Genomic DNA, 20,792 nt, shown 5'->3' with positions numbered 1-20,792 from the left:
AATTTACAATCAATATCTGCAACACATGCAGTTATGGATAACGGTGGCGTTGTTTTTTTTATTCCTTCATGCACGACATCACAGCTGATAGTTTTGCAGTGATGAACCAGGTTGACCAAGCACTGTTCATGTATGTCGCTTGTGCCTTGAAAAAGGCTGAACGTGCATTAATCTCGCGTACCTGACAGCACTGTGGCATGCTTGAAGCTGAGGGCTGTCAGGTCAAGAGACAAAGCGATGAGACCATCAAACAGGAAACTGTTAGTTTCATTCATGCTAAGAGTTGCCGACATTGCATTATGACATGCCTGACTTCATATTTTGATGGGAACAGTTTGGATCAAGTCTGTTAGAATTGATTTGTGGCTACAAAGGCATGAACATTACTAAATCTGCATGAACCAGTATATACTTATAAACCAATATATACTTATAACTCCAAAGAAGTTAAAGAACACAAGGTTTTTCATATTTTGTCATGCCATGAAACTTCTGTAATTTCTTTTGATTAGTGTTTTTGCTGTCAAGTTTAATATTGTTATTTAAAATACTACCTTCACTCTGAAGACATATTTCTGGCCAAATATGAAGGTTTTGAGAAGATAGGTTTGCTATGTTTAGTGAATAATAATTTTTTCAAACATGCAAATATGAAAAATTCGAAAATGATTTTACGAATATTGTCTATGCTAATTATCTGGAAATATGAATTAAAACAAATGTAGAAAAACGTATGACAGTCATGTAGTATTAAAAACCACAGTTACCAATTTTATACGTCACTGTATCAGTGTGTAAGCAGTAGGGCTGTTATGATTCACTCGCGTATTTGGTGAATCGAACCGTATCCATTCATGAATTGAATTTGTTATTCGTGGTCACTAGAATCGAATATTCATGAATATGCAGTCATGTGCATTTACATACCCTGACCCTTAAAATATCCATAAGAACATATTAGATTTCTTCAGTGACAGTATTTTAGTCACTGGTCATTGTCGGATTTGAGCAGACACTAGTACCTGGATAAGTGAAGTATATTAATGTATTTATAAATTAATAATTAACAAACCGTGTCAAATAATTTATTTTGTTATTGTTTCACTAAATATCATAAATAATACATCAACTGCTGACTTGTTATTATTCGTAAATAAATATTCGTATTCGTTACCCTATATTCATGATACGAATCGTATTCGCCTTATAGTGTATTCGTTGCAGCCCTAGTAAGCAGATTATAATTGGAAGTATTCTCAAGTTTTCCAACTTTTTCAATCATTGGACACACTGTGCAAGATTGCCATGCCAAAATTGCCACAATTGTTTTGCGTTCTCACCTTGCCAACGAGCCATAAGACTTTCATTGCCAAGACTGGGTTCTGTCTCATGCTGCATGAATCCTTATAAGACATGTTATACACACTGAAGATGTCTGCACTGTCAGGCTGGACTCGCGCTTATATAAAAATATATATATATAAATATTGATAGAAATAAGCAACTACATTTAACTTGAAAAGGAAAAGCCCAAATGAGTGATAACATAGAACAATACCCCCCCAAAAAAAATGTTTAAAATTTTGCTGTTCCTTAGGATATGTTCTAGCGTTAACAAAACTCATATGGGCTTGAGGCTATTGTTAATTTTCATCCTGTCATGTAGAATATCCAAATTCAAACCATAACGGATTATGATATTAAAACGTTCCACGTAATATTTATCTGGTTATACATTAGGAATTTTATTTATCCTGTGAGCCTGTTAAAACTGTATCCTGACTGTCAGCCTGTGGAATTTTGTCTTGTTCATTCATAGCCCTGTGATATATGTCTTCCTTGTGTAATATGTCCCTGGTTACATAGCCCTGTGTAATACAGTGTGCACTAATGAGCAGGGCTATTGACACTGGTGTGAGAACCTGACCTGCCTTGACAGGTGTCAATCATCCGTCTCCACCCAGCTGAGCTGGTCAGTGATGAGCCACACAGGAAATCAGCTGATGTTAATGTACTGAGCTCTGCTGGAGTCACGATGGTTTGGAGTTACTTTCAACATGGTAGGGCATTTATGTTCAGTGTCATCTTTCCGAGATTCTACAGCTTACTGTTTTGAAAAGCGTTTTAGCTTTTAATGAGGGAGCTAATGAGCTCAGTTTTCAGGGGAAGACACTGTTGGTCAAATCCAACAAGTTCTGCAGCTCCTTTTGGACTAAGATACCTAGATTTGGGTAACTAGTCTTTCTGGATTTTCACTAGTAATGGACTAGTGGCTCTCTCTTTCCCTTGTTTTGGATAGTATTTTGAGGTTTTTTCTTAATATGGATGCACTCTGTGTTTATGATACAAGGAGGATGATACTCTTGGCTGTGGAGGTACTTCTTGAACTGGATGTATGTCATACTATATTGTCATTGAGGTTGATTATTACGACTATCTGTGGATACATAAAGTCCTATGGTATAGGGCTGAAATAATGTTGATACAATATTAGGTTTTAACTCACTGTATCATGCAGGGCTAAACACAACCACTAGTCTGTTAGTCTGAGACAAGTGAATATCCTTTTGGACTAGTCGTCTACAAAAATCTTGTTTTTTACATTAACTACTAGTGCTGCTGAATAGTTGCATGTGATCAAAGGTGTCTACCCCTGCCATGTCTACTGTACTTGCTGTTTGTTGCAAACAGTACATGGATGTTCTTATTCTAGGTCAATAGCCGGTGAACTATTTCAGTTATGCAGCCGAAAGTAATGGCGTTTTGGACTACTGTAGCAGCAGTAATGATTTACAGAAACAACATCAAATATTTGAAATGCCTGTACACGACAGTTGTGAAGCGGTTTCTGCTAATTTACTGTGATCTGCCTTCAGCCAGACATCAGTATTTATCAGAAATGTTGGTTCAGTGGAACCTGGACCTAGTAATGAAGCCCAGGTTGCTGTCATCCCTTACAATGTGCAATGTCAGACTAAATATTATTATCTCCGACGTATACCTGACATGTCATATGGGCAGGGGATACAAGTATTTCATGCTTGTTCTTGTTTTGTTTTTTAAAGATTCTGCCTTAATTAGAATGATGGAAACTATTGTCACAGCAGCCTTGTAACACAAGCATCCTTCTCACAAAACTTACAATCTAGGATTCTAAACTAGCTCTTTACTGTAGATAGTTTGAGATTTTGAGATTGCATCCAACGCAATGCAATAAAACTAAGCATTAAAACCTCTTCCTTTTTGTTGGTCCTGTTACAGTTACCAGTGCAATACAGGTTACCTCTGCAAAGCCATAGAATTAGGTATTACATTAATTGAGGAATTAATTATTGCAATCTGGGACTTTTTGATGACATTTGCTTCAGATTTAGGCTGGCTATCATCCTGTGGGCAGGTGTAGATAACTCCCTGAGACAAATATTTTGTGTGTTGTAATGGCCTTTTGAAATCATGATTGATTAATCAATCCTGGACTACTGACTAGACATTTTTGAATCAATGAATCATAGAACATTTCTATCAACAGTATTGAGAAGGAGAACCTCCACTGGTTCGGAGACAGATTCTAGGCTGACATTCCACTGTTTCAACGGAATGTAGGATGGTTCATCATTTTTATCTCCTGCATAACCACCGTGGAAAGTGTGAAGGTGCACTGTAACAGCAGATATCTCTCTCTCTCTCTCTCTCTCTCTCTCTCTCTCTCTCTCTCTCTCTCTCTCTCTCTCTCTCTCTCTTTCTCTCTCGTAGAGTATTAATGTTGTGTTGGTCATCTACCCCCTACGACTCCACCTAGGTTAAACTGCTGATTATCTATAACGATCATCAATTATTTGGACCCCAAAGGTAGCATTGTAGCGAGGGCTCACTGTGTATATATAAACATATGTAAGAAGCCAATGTTACGTATGTTGAATGCCGTGTACTGTGTTACTCTGGAAAACCTGTAGGGGGTTTGATGCATGCCGAATTCCTCAGTGTTGTACAACCACGATGTCATCCACGACAGAATGAAATTAGCAGACTCCGTGTTGAGGAGAAGCTTATACTTGTCAGTGTGAAAGTCAGTCGAGTTTGTGGATGAAGAGAAACTGAGTCTTGTCTCTGTGGTGTGGGGCATTTTGACATTATGGGGTAAAAATAACCACAAGTTTGAGATATCAAAGTTTTGTGTGTTGATGATACTGCTATGTACTCCACGTCAGTGTTGACAGCCCCCACAAAATAGAAATGTGGTTGAGGAGATAGCTATTGACATACTGTATATTTGTGCCGCCATAACCATGATTACAATGCTATGGCAAGAATGTAGCATCAGGGATCATAATGCTTACCTACACTCAAGGTTGAGTCTCCCACAATAATATTGGCTGTAAAACTCTGTCTAACAGGTTCGCCTTGTCCCAAATAACTCACTTAAGAGTGCCTAGAGCTTGTCATTTTAAGGCCAGGTTGGGTTCACTGAACATTAAGCTTGAGTTCCTTGTCTCACGGCATGGAAATAGGAATATCTTTGAGATTGGAAATCAATAGGTGTTCAGGGTTGTGACATGTCGAAGCAGCTGTAAAAAATCTAGCTATTGTTTTGCCACTCAGTGAGGCATATATTCTGGAATTCTACATATGAGATCTAATGCTGTACAATAAGGTACGTAACTATGGCAACAGGTTGATGAGAGGAAGAAATGAGCTGTGATATGTTTCAAGTGTCTTTTGATGTATGTAATAAACAAGCTTGAGGGAATTCTGTTACTTCCATCGATTTAGCTGGTTGGTGTGTCTGATATCAAGTTTATCAGGAATAAGGAAATATTTGGAAAGATATTGAAAATGACAGCTTGTGTATTTGGAACATGACATATATGTATGTTCATATAGACCATCCATGGTCATAGATATTTCATTTTGTCTGGGCCAGTAAGTAAGTAAACCTATCGTGTTGATAAAAGAAAGGATGGTTGCATTAAATTTCCAGTCACCATGGTTACCAAGCTGATCCAGTCTTAGTCACTAGTCTGAAGCCTGAGTCTGGTAAAATTCTGTGTTGCCTAGTAAGCACTGCTTATAATCATCCCTATGATAGCACTATAATGTACTGAAAATTATTATTATAAGAGACATGTTTGGGCAAACAAGCACAAATGTTTGGCACCAACTGCACCGACAGCTAATTCAACACTATTATTATATGACAATGCAAAACGAATTGCTTTATATCACAAGCCTAATTTTGGAATCCATGTAAGACTCACAAACTATTCATCTCCATTGAGGCCTAATGATCAGAATCACCTTCCAGGGATAGCATTGCATCATCAGAGATGATTGTCCGCTGCACATGATGCTGGGGTATGCAACATTATCTGGTGTGACAGAATATTACAATGTAACCTGCAATTCAGCAAATCTTCCTATTGAATGGCCAGTGCAGTGAAGGCTGTGTGTGATTACTGTGTAGAAGCGGGAGGAATGTACACTGGGTCAAAGTGCAATTCACCTTTGTAATGATCTCCACCGCTCCAGTGGGTTGTATTGTTGTCGACCTTTCCCCTCCATTGCCATATGGGACCCTGTAAGCAAACTAGATGTGTGCTGGGTAGCAGTTACACAGGGCTTACAGATACTTTAACTGCTGTCGAAACAATTTAAGTGTGTGCTGTCTATTGATGTTAAATGTTATGGAATGCAAGAGTTAAACCTTCTTTTTTTGCAGTGAAAGAAAGGGTATTGAAACTTGCTACCGTAGTGCGTGAAATGGTGTATTAATGTCAGCTCTGTGTATGATCCTGTTGATGTGTTATTCAGGAGTTCAAGTGTTATTATGCTTGACAGTCAAAGGTTCCTTGTTATATTCCTAGTGTTAAAAGTTACAGATTTAGGGAATCTCCAGATTCAGATCCAAAAGCAGCAAACCTCAAGGACCCCTCATTGGAACCCCTATTGGAGCCCCTATTTGAGCCCCCATTGGAGGGCGCTTGTCATTGATCTTAAACCCATATGTAAGCAATTAAGGGGTCTTATATTTCTAAAACCTACTCAAAATGTTTTTAAGGTGATTGGGCACTAGACCAATATTTACTTAAGTCATTCAGAAGCTTCGATAGTAAAAGGTATATTTGTCCATTGATGCAAGTCTTAAATATATCCCGTTGTGTGGTCACTCACTTCCATTGCTTGACTTGCCTAAGCCTGTCTTGACCCTCCTATGTGTATGCTAGGTTTTACTGGTACTGGTGGTTTAGTAAATGTCTCACAATATTCTGCATGTTTTATCAAGTTTGTATGAAGATAAACCGAAAGATTCTTGTTGAAAGAGCTGAGCAGCTGTACATTGATATCTGTATGTGACATGTAAACTTTGTGTATAAACCTTTGGAACTTCAGAAAGGTAGACAAACAGACTCTTAAATACAGATATAGTTTATGCCTGACTTCCTCTCTCTCTGATTCAGGCTATGCAACAAAAATATCCGAAAATCCCAACCAATGCTTTGGCAAGTCTAGATTTCTTTAGAAAAGAAAGAGGTTCTCTGGGATCCTTTCTAGTTTTATGTTATCAGACAATTTATCAAAACAATAATCTTCAAGTATTTTCACTTCAGTCTAGACTTCTATCTATATCTGACCTGAATATTGGGCATTAGAGGTACTATTTCTTTAGTGCGCTACATGTAGTCACTGTCACATCTAAGCTCCATATCTCAACAGACGGGGAGCAGACCTTTGAGTAGACAACTTAGTCATGTTAGTGTCCTACATTCATATGTAGGGTGGGGGCGGTCGGGTAGCCTAGTGGTTAAAGCGTTTGCTCGTCACACTGAAGACCCGGGTTCGATTCCCGACATGGGTACAATGTGTGTAGCTTATTTCTGGTGTTCCCCGCCGTGATATTGCTGGAATATTGCTAAAAGCGGCGTAAAACCATACTCACTCACTCATATGTAGGGCTGTCATTGAAAAGTAAGTATTCATGTACAGAAACTACATATCTCCGGTTTCTGTATGACTATCAAATTCAAAATAAGAACATTGATGCAAGTAGAACTACATGTTTTAAATTTTTATTTTTGTAAATTTATATACTGTATTTGATGTAATAAGCGCCCAGGGTGCTCTCCAAATTAGAAATAGGAGGCTCTTATTAGAATATAATTTTGATGAATGAGAGATCGTTAACTTCGTGGTGACAGCCTGAAATGATACAAAAGAAAAGTTTATGCATATTATACACGACAGATATATTTTTCCAGAATTTAATTGCCCATAATTAAGGGTGTATATGACACACAAGTGCGTATCATACACGAATAAGTAAGTCCTGTGTACATTGATCAATCGGAAGGGTGTTAATTGGGATTGTGCACTTGCCAATATGTTAGCAAATATCGCCGTGGGCGCTTATTAGAGCAGGGCGCTTATTACGCCGAATATGGTAAATTTAGTTTGCATCAGGTCGACATGCTCACGTATCAATACATATTGTGACGCTGTATGAGACTTATAGCAATAATTTGCTCCCTGTTCGTGTGAATTTTTCCATGTTCCATGTGACCTGATCAATGAGAGGTATTTCCTTACCACGGTCCTGTTCCCATTCCACAAAGTGGTGTTAGTGCTACGGGGGTGGCGCGATAGCCTAGTGGTTAAAGCGTTTTCTCATCATGCCGAAGACCCAGGTTCAATTCCCCACATGGGAACAATGTGGGAAGCCCACTTTCCAGTGTCCCCTGTCATGATGTTGTTGGAATAGCGGCATAAAACCATACTGTACTCACTCACTCTTAGTGCTACGATGACCGTAAGCTAATGGTAAGGTATGTGAGTTTCGATGACCTTGGTGCTAAGATCACTTTGTGGAAAGGATCCCAGAATGTGTTAAAATCGTAGACTGGTAAATTATACTTGTTCTTATCAGTAGTATTTACTATTATGCAATCAGATTTAGAATTTGGTATTTTGCGATAGACCCGATTAGTTGTCAGGCTGGATTATTGCCAACATTTGTAAATATTACTTTTTGAAAAAAAGATGCAGCCTTAAAACATGAATTGTTTGTTTGTTGTTTAACGCTGAACTTGGCAATATTCCAGCTATAATGTTGGTTTTTACCTCTGCAGAATGCATGTCTACATGATCCATGATCATATTTCTTATCCTGTAGTCTTCCCAATGAGCATGATTTTACCACCATCAATAACATATGAACTGATGTCAATTTCACCCTTGCATCACAAACTTAACCTGATGATAGGATACACAGCATGCATCAACTCATGTTTTAAGACATGTGAAGATCCGGTGTAGAATAGGTTTTCAGCAACCCATGCTTGCTGTAAAAGGCGACTAAGCTTGTTGTAAGAGGCGATTAACAGGATCGGGTGGTCAGGCTCGTTGACTTGGTTGATGCATGTAATCGTATCTCAATTGCGTTCATGATGTCAATCACTAGATTGTCTGGACAAGACTAGATTATTTACAGACCGCCACAGAGCTCCAGATAAGCTTTTGGTGTTGTGGGTATTTTACACATGCATTTTAAAATCATTGGGTATCAGTAATTCTATCTGGGTATTCAAATTTCTGTTACCCACTAGTTTTCACACATGTGGGAATTTAAGTTAAATATTTAAAAACACTATTCATCTAGTCCCTGCAAATTGGTGTCGTCAGGGTTCGAGAGCTTTATAGGACTTAAAAATACCACGATACTTCCACAAGAAAGTGTGATGGCAAATGATCATGATGTTACTGTCATCGTGGAGTTTGGCAAGGTTGACGGAATTTTCAAAATAAGTTGCTGATTTGCTAATCGAATACGCAGGGTTACTTCACAATATTTTGATGATACGCACAAGTTTTATTCTTGTAGCGTATCTGTAATGTTCGTTGCATATTTGATACGCTTGGATTTTATTTTACTGCGTATTTCTGCATTTCTGATGTGTATTTCACGCAGATACGCAGCTTATCTGGAGCTCTGCCGCCATTATATAGCTGGAATATTCCTGAGTGCGGCATTAGACAACAAATAAACTTCCAAAACTACATCAGCCATACGGCTGTGGCTTTCAGTTTTTTGTAAGTCTGACTAGCTTGATGTAACACTCATGTTAATTGCATGTCCAATGAAGGTCACAACCCTTCATTTGACATGCTGTCAATGTATATTTCATGTCTATCTCACAAAGACAGGCGCACATATAGAAGGGATTAGCCTGGAGTGATTGGGTTGGCTGGTTGTAGACCTGCCAGTAGGTGCTTCTAGCAGTAGGGCCATGCTAAGAGGAGAGTGAGAGGGATTTGCCGGCTGGGTCATATTGCTCTTATCTTAATATCCTTCAGGTTATGGAGGTAGTAGCATTTGTTTCTTGCATATACAGATCAAGAGGCTTTTAGCACTTAGTATGACTTACTGTTGTAAAGCAGGGCTTAGTCGTAGATGGAATTTTGCGGACAATTTGCTCACAGTCTGTGCCAAATATTTTTCAGTCGACTAACCCGAACATGGCTTTTCACATCATTTTGAGTAGATTTTAGTGTTATCTGGTAATATCATAAGGACTTTTATCAGCTGAGCTTACTAGACTCGAGATTCTGACTTGACGCTAAAGATGCAGACTGCTCCTGTAAACAAGGATGTCATTGTAGATATGTATTGTACAAATTTATGAATATCGATGCTAAATTTACACTGAAAAGTTTGTTTGTTAAGATGACCTTGGTTTGGTGGACAATCAGAAGCATGAAAATCTAAAATTTAACATTTAATGGATCGGCCTTGTTGATATTAAGCATTAAGTTCATTGCAGGTCTAGATGGGGAATTTTTAACTAGACACATACAGAATAACTAGTTTTGTTATTGATCGATGTATCGTTATGTTGTGATAATTTTAAGTTGATATGTTGAAGCTATGATTTTAAATCAATAACCCCGCTATTGATTTTGCTCTTTACAGTTAGAAGTGGCAGACCCTTTGAGCTATGGTTTATCTGCACCAGTGTGCACCACAGATTTAAATGTTCCTGCTGATGTGTCTATTTCAACTGAAACAAGCTTTGCATTATCATATTGATGGAAGGATTTTGTTGGATTTCTTCCAGTCACCATAGACCTCGAGATGAGCTGCATATTTGTATAAAATATGCATAATATAAACTGAAATACACAGACAAATCAAATACCCAACAAGAACTATAAATACTCTACTGAAATAAGATTAATGTGCATATTATAACTTTTACATAAAACGACTGCGTTTAGTATTACAACTGTTAGATAAAATGATTGTGTATCAGCCGATCACCAATTTCAATAACCGATAGTAACATTCGGAAAGGCGTCTGTGACAAACATACTGAGAGATGCCAATTGAGAAACACATCGTGTCTAGTCAATGCACATATTGCATCTTAATTAACCGCTGATCGGTAATTAAAGAAAATGGCTTCCCGGAGAGGGAGCCGCAAGCAGACGCAGATGGGGATACCACTAATTCATACAGTTTTAAATGATTTAAAGGGATTGTTACGAAACAGGTTTTAATTTATATACTCAAATGTCAAGAAACAGGTGGGTAAAGAAAATTTGAATACCCTCTAATATTTGTGGATACCCAATCAAAATCAAACCCCTGGGTAAAATACCCAAATAACCAAAAGCTTATCTCGAGCTCTGCACCAGCTTTCCAACACTTGCACAGGGTAACATGACTCAGCGTATTGTCTTGCATACCAGAACCAGATCAATGCACTCCTCCTTCACTCCCCTCCCCCAGTGAACGATACCCTTATTTGCTTACTCAGAATCGCTTCAAGCCCTATTTGGCGAATTACAATTTTGTCAAATCAGTAAATTTTCAGAAATGTATTACATTTAAATATTTCAGTGATTTCAAGAGTTCATGATAGTTAGCAGGGTTCAGCTATGAGAACTATTTGATTTGTTTTTACGAAGATGCTTTTTTAACATATATTATTTATTTGGCTTTAATCATGTTAATTGAATCTTTTGAAGCTTTTAAAAAAATATATTTTTCTTTGAAAGTGAAATCCCCAAGTGACAGCTTCCTTTGATGAAGCCCCTCAGATCCCAGCTGTTTACACAGAGTCTTTCATCTCTAGAAGTAGAAATGAAATTCTTGTCTGACCTTGCCATCAACATAAAAACACTTAAGACTGCAACATATATGATGATCAGTGTTCAATACTAAAACTGGAAGTCAAGAGGCCTGTTACAAACAAAACATATGATATGTTACATTGCAAAACACCCTGAATTTTAGAACCCATTTCATTTACACATTATTTTAAGCCTCATAACTAAAATACCGTTCAAAGCAGCATTCAGCATTCATCGAAACTCACTCACTCACTCACTCACTCACTCACTCACTCACTCACTCATTTTGTGTTTTTACAGTGGGACTTTTTTAATGATGAAGGACTGCATATTTTTGTAACGTTTCAGCCACAAGTCCAAAGCCTGAGTCTTATAAAATTCAGATCAGTAGAGTAAGATCTGGGTTAGAATAGGTCTTCAGCAACCCTTGCTTTTCCTAAGAGGCAATATTGCTTGTTGTAAGAGGCAACTAACGGGATCGGGTGGTTAGGCTCGCTGTCTTGGTTGATGCATGTCATCATATCCCAATTGCATGGATTGATGCTCATGATGTCAATCACTGGATTGTCTGGTTCAGATCTGATTATTTAGAAACCGCCATCTTATAGCTGGAATGTTGCTGATCGTGGTGTTAGACAACAAACAAACATGTGATAACATACATGTACAAGTTCAGGCAAATTGACTCACAAGTTATTACCACAGACTGATATTTGGAGAATCATCAAACTGTTTTTTTGCAAAAGTAAAACAATTAATCATTTCTTTGATGACTTGTGCTTTTGTTCTAGCAAAGTACAACAACCTACACACCTTGATCAATAATCTGTCGTAGATGATATTATTGTGAAGAAAATCTCATCAGTGTAATTGTCAAGGCATTATCAAGTCAATAGTGCTAACAATACACCAAAGAGATGCCCTGTGTTATCAGAGGCTCATAGTGTTTGTGCATTGACCAGAGTCGCATTATGGACACACATTAAACTGTCGGCACCGATGCCTCGTCACAATGGCCTGATTGTCCGTCCAGGTAGACCATGTTTGTTCTACACGTCTCACCTGAGTGGCTGAGACAGATCAAAGATAGATAATGAGATATGTTCTCATTATGATAATTAGTTGAATTGCCAGCGAGGGATCAACTGACTTGGTGGACTCCATTATCACCTTTTGTATAGCCTTGGGACTGTGTCAAATGAATGTCCAGACCATTTGACACATCGTTATTCTTTTCGCTTCATGGATTTTTGTAATTATTTGGAACCTATGTTTACAACCATCTGCATGCGGGAGATATTGATTGTAGAAAAACTGTTGACGGTAGTGCTTGGCTGAGAACTACTTGTTGTTATTTTGGTTTCAATGTTGTATTTTTCTGCTACTGACATGGCTCATGAAATTTTAATCTCATGTTCAGATCTTTCAAGCGGTGGTTTGATAAAGAGAGGTTTTGTGTGTCCAGTGTTTGGGCATGGGTTCAGGGCAAGGGGGCCCTGATTCTGCATGTTTAAGAGTATTGATCGGTGAGTATCACCTGATCTGTAAGGGTAAAGGATGTTGTAGTGAACATGATACTGTGAACAGTTTCTTCACATTTCGCCTCATGCTTACTTAACGGATAGATGTGTAGGGAATAGTACGTGTAGAATGCAAAGCAGAATGTGCCTCCACCATGTCCAGCGTGTTCAATACAGAGTGGAAGGAGAGATCTTGAAAAACTGAAAGAGAGGAAAGCAACATTTTTAATATTCAGTGCATATGACTGAATATTAAAACAATTCCTTGTTATTTTCAAATTGGAGGGTATGGACTCGTAGCCCTGTCTCCCTTCCCTCCAACCCTCCCAAAAAACAAAAACACCATAATATCTTTCCAACTCAACATGCTCAATCTTAAGCAAATGATCATGTTTCATTTCATACCTGAAAATTGTGATGTATGTGGGTGTATTTACAGAATACCAAGGACACGGCAAACCGACTTGTAAATCAGTTCTCGAATAAAAGCGCGAAGGTCGTATTTCAAAACCAGAAATATCCTATCTTGGCCTCAGTGAGCTAATGCCTCAGGTCTTAATATTGAAGGAAAATGCAGAGCTTATGAGTGCCATGTCCCTCCCTACAGGTCAGTCAGTGTGGTGGTATTGATTCAGGGCTGGATAAACAAAAAGAAATCATTTCATTGTTGCAGGAAAGAGAAGTTGGGTCAATTGTCCGCAAAACCTTAATAACCTGCATGCTCTGATACCGACATCATTTGTCAGGTTATTAGCGCTGCACTCACCAGGATGTCCCAGGGATGTCTTGTGATGATCGGTCTTCTCAATGTGACCTGTGCATCGTGTGATTTGATGCCTTTCTAACAGCGATGCCAGAACGGAGGTTAGCAGTTTGGTGTTTGTCGTGCGGCACTTTGCAAGGATTTGCAAATCTCTGTTGTGTAAGGTGTGTTGTTTGATAGCGGCATAGTTTGGAAAATATGACTTGAGGATGTGAAACATGATTTGTAGGGTTGGCTTTGATCTGTTTGTCGAGGATATTTATGTCAGCGGTACAGATTCAGAGGGAGGATTTTGGGGATGTGAGCCTAGGCAGGTAGATTTAATGTGCAGTTCATCAGGATTTGTGCTTTTGATGAGGTGCATAACTTGTTGGATATCAATTCTTGCTACATCTGTTACAGAAAAGATGTCATGAAAAGTGAAACAGTGGACAGTTTTTTTTTCGTCACAAAAGTAAATAGTTCAACAGGTTGCCTTGACTTACAAAACTGGTGTTCCAGAGGACCTCCAATAATTAATGTAAAGTGTCCTACAGGAAATATGAGGGTCCTGTAAATTATTGAAATGTGTAGTGCCCTGTACTGTAAGATTTGACAGCTATATATTTACAGGACATATATTTCTTGCCAAGAACTTGTACAACATAATTTCACATTTGACCATTTTCTAAATGGCATTGTGTGTCCATAACATCATTTTATCTGCGTCCATTCTATACATTTGTGAAAATCAAACTAGCTCCTTGCATCACTGGAGGTCATTTCAAAGTCATTTTGGTGATTCAGAGTGAATACAGAAATCAATTCTTCTGAGATGCAGTAAGTACTAAACCTTTCAGTGTGAGATGTGTATTGAACATAGTGTCTGCTGTTCCCTAAACATGTCAAGGTGAGTCATTGTGTAGGTAACATAGGGGCCGTTTTGTCCAACTGCCTATTTGGCACAGCGATTGTGATAGGTCTGTCAGCAGCGTATCTGTATTAGAATATATTGTACCGATATTGATTGTGTGTCACAGCTGTTGGCATGTATTGTCATGTGTACTTGTAGCTCATGCTTGTAGTTGAACTGAATCGTGTGCATTTTCAGTCATGCAGACAGCAGATCGTGTAGGAAATGGTTAAAATGACAGCAATTGCATGAGTGATTGGCTCCCTGTTTGTTCCCTTGGGTTTATCGGGGATCGGTTTTCTGCTCAACTTGTTCTGAGAAATAGTTGATTAAGTCTGAACAGATATATGTTGAGATTTACGCATTTGAGTCTGTAGTGAAAGAAGATGCTTACATTCTTCCAAAGGTTTTTCCAATTTGATATCTTGGGACAGTATACAGCTTGCAAGTATATGCATATCGAAAATTTATTATTGTACGTAGATTATTGTGCTATACAATATTTTGTATTAGGCCAAAAAAAACTTAGCATGTTTCATTTTTCAAGGGGAGCCCATTTGTCTAAGGCACCACAAGAGTTGCGTCCCTTGGGCATGGCAGAAACCTATATAGCAGTGCTCGTGGGTTTCACCAAAGTGGTAAACGTCTAAGACCTGCATCACTTCGGGCTGGGCTGTTCTCCCCATGAAGCTGACATGCCGTGATATTAATTGAATACTGTGCAAAGCTGCATCAAACCCTTCTTACTCACTCACTCATGTTTCAAGAATGTACAGTGCTTGAGACTAGATCAGGCTATTGAGCTCAGTCAAACAAACAGGTCTCCATTTCTGACACCTGGCCAATAATGTGTCCTGTTATGTAATTGAGCCATAAGTATTCACATAAGCTGCACCCATTTCAGCATGTAAGATCTGGTGCATAGTTATGATGATGTAACACTACTAACAGTTTGTGCCCAAAACTTATGCAACTAGACAGAACATACCCTTTTTACTAGATCGTAGTCCAGGGCCTCGTTCCCCAAAGCGACCATAGCCCCAAGATTGCTGTAAGTCTATGTTTAAGTATGTGAGTTACGATGGTCTTAGCGCTATGATCGCTTTGTGGAACGGGACCCAGCTTACTAGACCTTTGTAAGGGATAGACATGTTATTACTAGACTAGTTAAGATTTGGAAGGAATACGGTAGTTGTTTTCTCCCCAAATCTGGCTACGAGTGCAAAATGACCTGATAGACATTACCTATGGTCTCTTCCCTTGTGTTATCCAGGCTTTGGACTTTTGCCTATTTACAGACTGGTGTTAGCATAGTAAAAATGATATAAGTTTATGAAGGGTTCATTGTACTGGCCATGATAGTTAATAGAGCATAACGCAGCAAAGACATGGCATACTTCACATATCAACACAATTAGAGTACAAAGATGACTACTGACGACTGCCATGTATCATCATGATGAGGTGAATAATCTGATAATATGGCTTAGTAAAAGGTATTGATCTTATTGTACGAATATTGATTTCTTGCTGAGAACATGGTGTCAAGGCTCTGAAAATCAATGCTATTGCTTATCTGTATTTATGTAACTGTGTTGTTGACGGGGTGAACGTGAACAGTTGTCTCCTGGGATTTGTGTTCACACCGAGATAAACTCAGTCAGTTAGTGCTGTCATGTACAGTGGCAATGGTTGCGTGGCTTCTTATGTTGTCACTAGCAACAAAATGGTGGTCATGGTTCCAGATCTAAGTGAAGATGATTTGTATTCAGCATGTTGAGATGTTTGATGATAATCACATTTGCTAGGGCAATCAAATGTAAATACAGGCCAATATAGGCGTGATTGGCTTTTTCCCCTTTATTTTGTGGTCTGATTGGATGTTATTGCCAGAACTGTTGCAGATGTTTCTTTGAGTTCATGAGGTCTTTTTTAAAGCTGGATAGAGCATCTGCCGTGAGTGTGGAATCTCGGTGGTTAGATCCCCTGTCTCGTCATACTAAAAGACGTTAAGAGATGGTACTTGTTGTTGGCCAATGTGGATAAAACAAGGACTTGTCAGAGTGGAGTCAGTATTATGTGTCTGAGCTGGGTATCCACCTTAAGCTGTGGCATGGTATCTCAGTGGGCTAGCGGTACAAAACTGGCAAGAGTCTGGACTAGTACACACACACACACACACATTGCTATGTAAGTGCAATAATCTTGAACATAGCATGAAGCCTCTTTTCGTCTCACCTCTTGAGAACATTTATTAATTAAGATGAAGGTGCAGCAGGCTGTGGCAAAAGCTTCAGAGTCTTCCAACCCGAATTTGTCTGTCAGCATCACTTTCAGTTAATTTGGCAGAATGTTGGCCCACTCAGGCATCTGACTTATGGCTGAAGTCAAAGACGGAAAGTGTACTCAGTGGTGTCTTTAATGCTTAGTCAACGTTCGGGGGGTTTAAATGTACACACTTAATTGTGAGGTATTTATTTTTGTTATTTTCTGTTTTATGTCCACTCGACCAGTTCGAGACAAAGAAACTGTCCAAGTGGACTTACCGAAATATTTTTTCCATAATAGGAATGCTTTCTCATTGACTTCCATTTCTTGAATCAATGTGTTTTATCATATGATTGCGTGTACGCATGTGTGAAACCCTGGATGGATTAGGTTCAACCTGACCGCCTCCGTGATCTTTGGTAGAGCGTCCACCTGGAGAGCGGAAGGTCCAGGGTTTGATCCCTGGCCGCGTCATACCAAAAGACGTTTAAAGATGGTACTTGTTGTTATCCTGCCTGGTGCTCGGCATTAAGGGGCTAAAACAAGGACTGGTCGGCTCGGAGTCAGTATACTGTGTCTGAGTGGGGTATTCGTGTTAAACTGCGGCATGGTATCTCAATGTGCTAGCACTATAAAACGGCATCAGTCCGGACTAGTACAAGCAGCCAGACACATGCATGCACGTCGATATGTAAGTGCAATAATCTTGGACGCAACGTTAACTTTCATGTGCACTCATCCTGTGCTTTTCATTCCAGAATTGCTAAATGCCGCCCTGGATGCCTCTTCAACAAGTGACGACCTGTCACAAGAACAGAAAGAAAATGTGTCAGCAGTTGACGACGGATCTTTCCTGAGCTATGAACCAGATGCTCAGAGTCAGAGTCCAACTAAAAGCAGCACAGACATGGGTGACATGAAAACTGTAGGCACACCCTCAAGTGAAACACATGTCGGGGGTGACATGAAAACTATAGGCACACCCTCAAGTGAAACACATGCCGTGGGGCCTGCTGGGGACTTCAAACGCAGTCCCCAGGACCGGGACTTCAAACGCAGTCCCCAGGACGGGGACCGGGCTGGGGCGGACACACAGTCAGTGGACACAGGCCTTTCTGGGGTGTCGGGGAGTAGCAAGGCCGACTCAACCAACTCCAGTAGACCCACATCAGCTGCCAGCTCGAGAAGCCCACTACATAAGGAAAAAGGCAAGGGGTTGGGACATGGAGGAGGGGGTGGGGCATGGAGGGGTTGGGTGGCACATGAAGACGCGATGGACATGGATGGGGAGGGGGTAGGACATGGATGGGATGGGTGGGACATGGAAAAAGGGGGTGGGATATGGAGGAAGGGGGTGTGACATGGAGTGGGAGGGGTGGGGCATGGAGGAGTGGGTGGACATGAAGGGGGTGGACATGGAGCAGGGGGTGGGATGTGGAATAGGGGTGGGATATGGAGGGGGAGCTGGTGGGACATGGAGGAACGGGTTGGAACATGGAATAGGGGGTGGGATATGGATTAGGGGGTGGAACATGGAGGGGGAGGGGTTAGAATATGGAGGAGGGACGGTATGGGACATGGACATAAAAAAATAGTTATCATAGTAAATAATTCTTAGAATACTACCTGTATTACATCGGGGTTACTCCCTTCAACCTCCCCAATCATGTCTCTTGTAGATTGACGTTTGGAAAGCTGTCAATGCTATTAGGTGATCAACTAACCATGTGTAGTTGACAGTAGGGCTGGGACGATACAAAAGGTCACGATACGATACGATACGATACGTACGATACGATACAAAAAATAATGTCACAAGCTGGTGGAAGATGATGAAAGTTTAATGTAAAATAGTTCTCATCAAATAAAACTCAAATTTTCCTTCAGAACATGTGTCAAACACAGCACATGTCACTCAATAGCAAGACTCAAAACACCTGAGTTAAGGAGCCTGACTAAATACCTGGATTTTCTGCAATAAAAATGCATTCTAAATGTCATCTGAACAGCAGAACTATTTGGTAAAAACAACCACTGGTTTGTGATTTTCTCTTAAAACACATCTGTGACGTCATTCTATTGTTTGAACGCTCCATTATTTTTCAGGAATGGAGAGTTGCTTGTCAACTGTACATTATCTTGAAGCAGCATTTGAATTTTTCTAATATTTTCAACTACAGAATAGTTTGTCAAAGTGTAAATGTAGGGATGCGTTTTAAGTAGGGGAATATCCTCGTAACTCTCCATTCCTTAAAAATAATGGGCCTCGGCCCCTGTGGGGCCTCTGCTCCATTATTTTTAAGGAATGGAGAGTTACTCGGACATTCCCCTCTACACAATGATCAATGAAAGGCAAATTGTCTGAAACTCTGAACTTGAATAATCAAAATCACACTTATTAGTAAATCACAAAGTCAGACATGTTTGACTGATGTCTGAACATTAACTCTTTCAACACCAGTCAACCAGAAGTGTTTACTGCTGGGACACCGAGTTACCAGAGACTCTTGTGTGACAGATGAAGCCAACATTTATCAAAGAAAATATCTGCTTGTAAAATATATTTGCCACTACATGTTATACACCATTTGAAAGGTCTGATCCTATGGTTTATAAATATGAAAGTTGTGTTTTTCACATTATTTAAAATAATGCATTTACAACTTAATTAAGTTCGTTTTAAATAAAAAATGTAAGCTGACACGTTGTTAACATCCAGATTAAGGACCAAGGAAGTGAAAACTTGACGATTTTCGGCAAATATAAGATTTCATAATATCCACTTACCTATTTCTGTTTTATTTTCATTGTTGACGTAATTGGAAAATCATTTTTAAAAAAGAATTATGAATAGTTTCTGTCATCACCCATTTCCCGATAACAGCGGCTGTGCGCTCAGTAAAATGAAGAAATACCCCCGTTTTCGAGGCTTCCTATGAATAAAACGTTCGTCGAAGAATGGCATATGACACATCGCTGGAAAGCTTATTCCTTCATCTACATTCTCGTAACATCGACTGTTTTTTCCCCGTAGGTATAACAAGCGATTTCATTGGATTAAAATTGGTTTCTAATGACGCTTTCTTGCCGAAATCTGCTACAAGTTTCGTGATTGGACAATTTTGAGCACGTGACCTAAGGCAGCCAATCAAATTACAGCTGTGATACATAGCTCGTGTTTGATAAATTTCCGAAGTTCGCGAAAGATTTTTGTTAAATCGTGCTATTCTAAACGTTTTAAGCAGGAAATCACGATATATATTAAAAATATGGAACTTCGTAAACGTATCGTGCTAGGTTACGAGCTGTGACAATGATTTTTCATGCATATATATTTGCATCAAACATCGTGTCCGAGCCGAGATGTCATTTGACTTACATTACACGCGATCGCACGAAAAGATGGAAATAATAACTTAGATGTAAGTTTGATTACTTTTAGATATATTTTTGTTTATATTATTTATTACTTTGTATAATATATTTAAAGATTTGTTTAAAACGTCTTTATTTTGCTCTTTGACATGTTCGATGTGGACCCGTATTTCAATAACATCGCGGGAATTAGTGAATATTTTTTTAATTTATCGATAAAAAATGATAAATTGAATTGGAATATGTATTTCAGACATTATGAAATGTGATATTTTTAATAAATGAATGATATTACAGGTAGGTCCATAAACATATATACTATTTTGACGTGACTACGGCTTGGCCCGTAAACCGGCCTACGGTGTCTGGGGACTCGATGCTTCTTGGCCGGAAAACCAGTCGCCACGTTTGAAGGCTGAAACTAATACGAGTCATTTGATTGGTCGTACTACGAAAATCAACCAATCATATTTGCCCTTATATCATCGCTTTATTTTCTTTACTGACTGCGTTGGAACAAAACGGACGATGTAAACAGCGGCAAATACGTTTTGTTACTTGTAGTATATCAGCTGTGTATCGTTTTGTATCGATACATAGACCCACGAATCGATGGTCGTATCGAACTGTAATGTATCGTGATACATCGATGTATCGGTGAATCGTCCCAGCCCTAGTTGACAGTGAAGAGGACTTCTGTTAAAAATCTGAAATTTATAGTGGGTGATTGCAGCCAAAATATAGGAATATTGCAATGACGTAATAGAGGTAGAATTCTTATAATTATTAACAATGATAACTATTGTTTGATGTTTCTCACATATTATGCTTCATTTCCCTTCATGATAAC

The 20,792-nt window shown here is 39.1% G+C and overlaps 1 protein-coding gene across 21 annotated transcripts in view; it reads left to right on the top strand.

Annotated features, from left to right (window-relative positions):
* The window catches only part of LOC124138279 (myb-like protein X), a 75,675-nt gene that overhangs the window by 15,719 nt on the left and 39,164 nt on the right, over positions 1 to 20,792 (top strand). For 19 of the 21 annotated variants that reach the window (XM_046504845.2, XM_046504860.2, XM_046504862.2 and 16 more), the window contains exon 2: positions 17,326 to 17,775. In XM_046504845.2, the coding sequence (XP_046360801.2) occupies positions 17,326 to 17,775 (450 nt within the window). Of the gene's footprint in view, positions 1 to 2,020; positions 2,061 to 17,325; positions 17,776 to 20,792 lie in introns of those variants that run through there. The other 2 variants (XM_046504844.2, XM_046504847.2) reach the window with 2 other exon arrangements.

The sequence above is a fragment of the Haliotis rufescens genome, unplaced genomic scaffold (genome assembly GCF_023055435.1).
Source record: "Haliotis rufescens isolate VD_foot unplaced genomic scaffold, xgHalRufe1.0.p SCAF_5, whole genome shotgun sequence".
NCBI lineage: Eukaryota > Metazoa > Mollusca > Gastropoda > Lepetellida > Haliotidae > Haliotis > Haliotis rufescens.
Note: the sequence above shows the minus strand (reverse complement) of the source record. Positions and strands in the feature narration are given on the sequence as shown.